The 7,726-nt window shown below is 40.8% G+C and overlaps 1 protein-coding gene across 2 annotated transcripts in view; it reads right to left on the minus strand.

Moving 5' to 3' along the window:
- Nucleotides 1-2,738: 2,738 nt before the first annotated feature.
- The window catches only part of GPAT4 (glycerol-3-phosphate acyltransferase 4), a 42,640-nt gene continuing 37,652 nt past the window's right edge, over nt 2,739-7,726 (minus strand). For both annotated transcript variants that reach the window (XM_027865251.1, XM_027865252.1), the window contains exons 11-13: nt 5,148-5,276; nt 4,978-5,057; nt 2,739-3,771 (exon numbers count right to left, since the gene is read on the minus strand). In XM_027865251.1, coding sequence (XP_027721052.1) covers nt 3,663-3,771; nt 4,978-5,057; nt 5,148-5,276 — 318 coding nt within the window. In that variant the 3' untranslated portion in view covers nt 2,739-3,662. The remainder of the gene's footprint in view (nt 3,772-4,977; nt 5,058-5,147; nt 5,277-7,726) is intronic.

The following is a 7,726-nucleotide window of genomic DNA, read 5'->3' on the forward strand; positions in this document are numbered from 1 at the left end:
TAAGGTTAGTGCCCAATGTTGGCAAGGATTCTGTACCAAGGACTTGAAGAGGATAGGTCCTTCAACCTTCACATGGCTCAGTACCTAAAGCATTGTAGGCTGGTCTTTCACTAATCATCCTATCAATTTTTTTTTGTCTTTTAATCATCTGCAGACAGAAATAGGGCATGTTACCTGGATGAAGCTATAGGACAGGAGCAATGAATTCAATGTTGGTTGATGAGGATGGCACCTTTGTAGGCATAATTTTTTTTTATATTGGCATAGTTCTCTACTGAATCTTAAGTGCTTTTACCAGTTGTTAGTTAATAAAATAAAATTTAAAAACAACTTTTCAGGATCCACTGTAGGAATCATAGTCCAAGAAGAACAGTGGTAACCCTTAACAATCTTAGAATTCATGAATGTTCTTTAGACAGTTGAACCAAACAATTAACATATCCTCTTTCACATAGGGATAAGAAATCCCCTAGCGGGAAGACGCGTGGTTGGTATCTGGATTCCAGAGCTCAGAACCAGCATTGTGAATTAATCCACATTTCTGAGTTTGAGTAGAGACGCAGGAGTCACAGGGATGATGCATTTTCTTTTTTTCAAACTCTTTGCCAGCATCCTGTGGCATTACATGCCACAGTAAATGTTATTACCTCCTTCATATAATTTTTTCTGCTTTCCTCCACCCTAACTACCCAGTTTTATAAAAGTGATCCCTACCTACTCACAGATTTTGTCTGGATTCCTCCTTCACCGTTATGTCACAATCTGCACTGTGCTATTTATTTGTGGGTATATTGTATGCACTTTAGTAGACTGCAAATTCCTTGAGGGCAGGGACTATATCACTTTTCACCTGTAAACACCGGGAACCCAAGGAAACAAACTGGATTATCCTAGGACCTTCAGGAGCCCACAACAGGGAGCTGGGCAGATGAGTTTGTTCAAGTGCATTACAATACCGTATAGAAATTATTTTGGTTTTTTCCCACCCACTTGGCTCTTCCCCTGCCTGTACTTTTTTCTAAGGAAAGTATCTTACCTTCTCTGTTTTCTTTTGGTATAATTGGGAACTTTCCTTCAAGTCATAAGAAAATCATTTTATACCCTTTTGCTGCAAAACAAGGCCACACATCACCTTGCTCTCATGTACAAAGAATCACTGTTCAATATCCAAGAACAAGATGGAATTTGAAATCACTGATTTGTCTACAGTACAAGTTATAAGTGATGATCCAGATTGTTAACAGCTTCCTTGTGTATCAAAAGCCACAGACTTAATCTCGTTCTTTATTAGGAAAGGTATAAACCAAAAAAAAAATTAAAAAAGCAACAAACCTGCATCTAAAACCAGTATATAATAAAACAAACCAAAAAATACATACAAGGGTGCTTAAAAAATTTACTTTTTTGTTTTTAAAAGAACAAAAGATCTCAAAAGCCTTTAAGACCAATTTGAAAAATATTAGGCTATCAGTTTAAATAGGATTCCCAAGGAACTGACAAAATTTGAAAGTCACATTTATAGACAGAGAATGAATCCTTTCCCGTTAGAACATTTCCTAAAATAGAGTCCAAAAGAAGCTGCCGTCGCAACCAGCGTAGGTTTATTAGCAGAAATGGGGCAAAGGGAATTATCAGTAGATTGGTAGTGGAGTAGGTTTTTCCTGAGAATGTCTGGAGAATTATTCAGAAGATTGAGAGGCCCAGGCCATAGGGGCAAAGAAGCATTTATATCCCTCTGGATATAAAATGAAGACTGATGTGACAGCATCTATTCAAGAAGCCATATTCCCACCATCTCCAAAACGCCCAATCCAGAGATCACATGCTTACCATGGCCTCTGGATGGCTATGGATGACACTGAATATTGAGGTGGAGAGGAGGCCACGGGGCCAATTCTTGACTTGGAAAGTGATATGAATTTGAGGAAGGGATGACCTCAGCCAGCTCTAGCACCAACTCAGTAGCAACAAGAATAGTTTGACTTTGGATCTTGCCTCACTGTAAATGAGGAAGCTAAGAAAATCAGAGAATGGCTCTTCTGGCTTGAAGAGGAAGTTTAACAAACACAATGCTCATTACGACCTTTTAGATCCTACCAGATTTCTTAATCCTATCTTGCTGAATCCACCATGTTCTAAAAACACTCCTTTACCCCCAAACCTCTTGAATTCCACCAGGTCCAAATCAACTTTTTGATTGGTTCTTGCCACCTCTTCTCTCTCTACCGTATGGGTTGGGTAATGGACCCCTCTGGCAGTCTGATGAGGACTATAGACCCTTTCTCAGAATAATGTTTTAAAAGACATAAAATACAGAAAACCACAAAGGAAACCAATTAGATTGAAATATGGTTACCAACATGTTTCAAAAAAACCAACTTCACAGTGACCCGTGCATCTACGTAAATCCCCTACGCTGTCCCCTCATCACAGAACTTAACTGTTTTTTCTCAAATATGAGTGGCTTCCACCCCTGTTCCCAATGTTGGAAAATTTAGGCAGTCTTGTACTTATTTATGTGAACAAAGACAACTCCAATTCGACTTTTTCTTAGCAATATTGCTTCTTCACACTCTTATGAGACAATCAAGATCCCTTTAGGCCCCAAGGTAATCCTACAAACAAAAGAATTGTGTTTTGTTGGGGTTTTTAAAAGGAAGAGGGAGAAGCATGTTTATAACACATTCAAGGCTATAAGTCAGAGCAAAAAAGGACAAGGAAGAGGGAAAATCCATCAATTCATTCACCAGCCAAGACAACTTTATTTACTCACAAAAACAAATTCAAAGCCCTGGGCAACAGCTCTGAGCTCAGACCACATCCAGCCACAATCAAGGGACCTTGACTTATAACACTGAGCAACTCTCATACGTCTCACATTAGCACTTTAATCCTCACAACACCCCTGTGAGGTAGGTATCATCACCCCCAAGTTACATACGGGGAAACTGAGGCACAGATTGACAGCTGCAGCAGAGTCGAGGATCAGAACTAGCCTCTGAACTTAAAATGACCCTTGGCTCCTACCACAGAATGATGGTCTATGCTGCCTCTTCAGTCTCATTTGGTGAAGTCCTGTGCATTTGTCACAGGAATTAAAAACTTCATTGGGGAGTTGGGGGAGAGGGGTGGTGGAGAACAACCTGAAGACCATTACCTTTACTATAAATTCCTGCAGAGATACAAGGACTAGGGACTGTTTTTATGCTGAAACAATATTTTGCTTCAGTTATCCTTCTCTGAAGAGCAGGACAGAATTCACAAAAGTGACCCTGGCACATGGCTATTGGTAACAGACTTCTCCCTAACAAAGGAATGTGGCCAATTTCTTCTAAACACACAGCTCCATATAAGGTGCACAGGTATAGAGTTCACTTTAATGTTATTCCTCCAATGGATTTAATTGTAACAGAAATAAGAAGGCATTTCTTCCTGGGCAACAAAACCTAGTGGCATTCACTCCAGGCAACCAAGGGGCAAGCAACACCATAGCCTGAAGGATCCAGGTGTGGCTTTGAAAAAGCTCGGAGTCCAAGAATTCAGGAGCAGCTCTGACGAGCTCCGGAGCCTAGGAGGATGCAGCAGTGGCGGCAGCAGGGACTCCAGCTGGCTCATAGATCAAGAGTGGGGAGTAGTGGCCCCAACAACTCTGAGGCAAGGGCTCAGGAACGGCTCCGGTCCTCATGGTTCCCAACAATCATCTTGCTATACAGTTTCTGCTGCTCCTCCTTGAAAGTATCCTTCACTTTCTCCCTCTTTAGGCCTCCATCCCTGAAAAGAAAGGGGAGTGGACAGAAGAGTGAGGAAGGAGCCCAACTGAGATAGTCACTCTTGCTTAGGAAGTATATGCAACCAGCAACTCGTAAGCGAAAAAAAAAAAAGGCCAGTCAGGACCAAAAGTGACTCTCATTAAGGATGACCACAGAAACTCGGCGAGGATTAGCTCTTCTACTCCTTTCAATGTGGGTACTTACTCTTGCCTCAGGTTTACAGTAGCAGCATTGTGCTTTTTACCCTCAAAGCACCTATAACAATGCTTTGAAGGAATTAAGAATTCTTTTACACTCCCATTCTCACACTCATCCCAGATCTTATGAAAAAAACACAAGTCATTTCACAGAGCAGGAGCTGGGCTCATGTGTCGACACTAAATGACTTTCTAAATCTGTCACTAATCTAGACCCTGAAATACCTGGAAACAGGAACAAATTCATTACCCTGCCTGCTCAAGAACCTATAATGACATCCTATTCCAAGTCCAAACTCCTCTGGTAAGCACATTGGATTTGGAATCAGGAAACCTGAGTTTGAATCCTGATGGTCATTGACCAGTTGGGTGATCATGAGCAAATCAATAAGCACTGATAAAACACTTACTGAGTGCAACACACTGTACTAAGTGCTCATACAAACAACCAAAAACAGTCCTCGCCCTCAAAGAGCTTACATTCTAAAGGAAGAGATAACATACATCAATATGTACACACAGAGTAGGTAGAAGGTACTCCCCCCCTCCCCCATCTCCATCCTTTTAGAGGGAGAGAAGATGCAGCTGAGAGGACTGAGAAAGGCCCCCCACAAGAAGGTGGCACCTGACCTGCTTCTTAAAGGAAGTCAGGACTTCTAAGAGATGAAGGTGAGGAAGGAGAGTGTACCAGGCACAGGAAACAGTTGATGAAAAAGCCCAGAGACAGGAGATGGAACCTCCTGGATGAGTAACAGCAAGAAGGCTAACAGAGCTGGACCAGAGAGTCTGTGCACAGACTACTATGTGGAGGCCAAAACAATTCTCCTACACATAGGATGGTAAGTTTTTTGCCTGGAATTGCATCAGCCTTAGAAATGCACAAGAGTCAAACTACTCAACTTATTCCATTTAGCTACACCTCCATTTCTCCATAGCTAGGTTTAGTGATCCCATTTTAGGAGCCCAAGCTCCCGTAAAAGGGACAAAGGACGTCTGGTTGCTTCACTCACCACAATAGGTCAACCAGTCCTCCCTGCCTGGCGATGGCTGACTTTACCCGGTTTGCAAAGTGGACAGCATCTTCATTGGCCTGTGAGAAAAAAAGCAATTACTGCCAATCACAACCTGTTCATGGTCGTGAGAAAGCAAAGAAAAACAAACTCTCTATCTAGGTACTCACTTCTCTGGTCATGGGAGGAAGATACCAAACGCTGCAGACAATTGCCCAGCTGGTCATCATTCTTAGAAGATAGGTCACCATCCCGTATTTGCTGCTGTTCCAGAAAGCATCTCCGAATTGAGGGTCATACTGAAAGTCAAATGAAAACTAGGTGATATGAAGATCCCCATCAGTTGTTTAGGCATCAGTAGTGTCCATTTGCCTTTTTAATATGTTTTGATGTGAGACCATTGTCAGTTTTAGGGAAACTGGAGGGAAAAAAAATTATATGTATATATAGATGTATAGATAGATAGACAGAGGGCACAGGGTGAGTTGAATATGAAGGGATGATATCTAAAAAATAAAATTAAGTGGTGAGAGAGGATTATACTGGGAGAAGGAGAAAGGGAAAGGCAGAATGGGGTAAATTATCTCATATAAAACAGAGGAAAAGCTTTTACAGTGGAGGGGAAACGGGGAAGGTGAGAGGGTATGAATGAATTTTATTCTCATCGGATTTGGCTTAAGGAGGGAATAACATACACACTCAATTGGGTATGGAAATCTACCTTACCCTACAGGAAAATAGGGGGCAAAGGGGACAAGAGAGCAAGAGGATGATAGAGGGGAAGGCAGATTGGGGGAGGGGGTAATCAGAAGTAAACACTTCTGAGGAGGGACAGGGTTAAAAGAGAGAATAAAATAAACGGGGGTGCGGAATATGATGAAGGGAAATAGAGTTCATTTTTCACATGACTACCAAGTGTTTTGCATGACTACACATGTATAACCTGTATCGAGTGGCTTGCCGTCTCCATGAGGGTGGGTGGGGAGGGAGGAAGGGAGAAAATTTGGAACCCAAAGTTTTAAAAACAAATGTTAAAAATTGTTTTCACATGCAACTGGAAAATAAGATATACAGGCAATGGGGTATAGAAATCTATCCTGCCCTACTGGAAAATAGAAGGGGAAGGGGATAAGAGAAGGGGTGGTAGTGATAGAAGGGAGGGCAGATTAGGGGAAGGGGTATTCAGAATGTATGCTGTCTTGGGGTGGGGGGAGGGGCGAGATGGGGAGAAAATTTGGAACTCAAAATCTTGTGGAAGTGAATACTGAAAACTAAAAATAAATTAATAAATGTTTAATATAAAAAAATATGTTATGATGGAGGTTCTGCAGCCTCTTAAAAGTGTAAATTGTGAAGTTGGGATTGGGTAGTTCTGTGTCCTCAGCAATATTATTAGCCTGTTTTCTGCTCACTCTGACTCAATGTAACTTTGGAAGATCACTTTTGAGTCAGTCTTTATGTCAACCAGGACTTTCCTTGAACAGATCCTTTCCCCACTACTCTTCTCAAATTTCCTCTCTGTTAAATTATCACAATCCTTCTCAATTCTCATTCTCCTTGTTTCTCTGCCTCCTGGCTTCCCTAACAACTTCCTTTGGGTCATAGCTAATATCTCACCTTCAGCAAACTTTCCCAATATTCCTTTGATGCTATTCCTTTTGCACATGGTCGTTTGCATGTTGTCTCTCCTATTAAACTGTGAACCTCTTGAGTGCAGGTACCATTTTTTGCTTTTCTTTGTATCCCCAGCACTTCACATAGCACCTGACATACAACTGGTGCTTAATGAATCCTTGATGACTTAACTCATCTATATACTCATTTATAAAATTACATGTGCATCTTGTTATCATCTTTTATATAGGCATCTAACCCCTAAAATAAGAGTAAGCAGAAAATTTTATTTATACACACACACATACACACACAATTTCATTTGTTCTTTTGTCTGCATTATCATCATGTCATTAGCAGTCACAAATAAATAAAGTGCTTGTATTTCTATAGGTATGTCTGAATTAGTCTTGAACTTTCCAACAATGGAGCTAGCTTAGCCTAAATCCTTCCATTTTTCAACAGCTCCAATAAAGGAAAAATATTTAAAAGAACCATTAGATTTTTGTGGGGATTATGGCTGTCCTTAGGTAATTCACGTTCACTCATCAACTGAAAAATATAAGGTGAGTTCACAAGTGGCACTTGTCAGGATGAGTAGAGCAACCTTTGTTAAGTGAGTTTCTGATGTTTGCTTAGCTTTAGAAATGAGTACATTTTGTTTTATCCACAGAAGATAATAAAGCCAGATAAACAGAGATCTTAAAGAGTAGTTAATGTGGTTAAAACTAAAGTGTTATTATATTGTAATGATATTAACTCAATAAATATGCATATTGTTTATTTGGTCCTGACCTAGGATTTCATCAGTCTGGAAAACAGGCTCCTGGTGTAGAAACCATCTCCCCTGATGCAGATCAAATAATCTGTCAATGATAGCTTTTCAATGCCCCAGACATCTCTAAGCTAAGTGTTCAAACAGCCAGGATGTGCCAGAGAGGGCTTCCTGACTCCAAGGTTTCTGTTTGCTGGACATGACAAAAAAATGACTTAACTACAACAAATATGGACAGCTTTATTAAAGGGCTTTAAGCACAGAACTGTAACTTACTTGTTCTGGGGACATTAGCATGAGTCCTTAAGCCCTAACACACACACACACACACACACACACACACACACACACACACACACA

This window comes from Vombatus ursinus, unplaced genomic scaffold (assembly GCF_900497805.2).
Source record: "Vombatus ursinus unplaced genomic scaffold, bare-nosed wombat genome assembly UNPS02014778.1, whole genome shotgun sequence".
NCBI lineage: Eukaryota > Metazoa > Chordata > Mammalia > Diprotodontia > Vombatidae > Vombatus > Vombatus ursinus.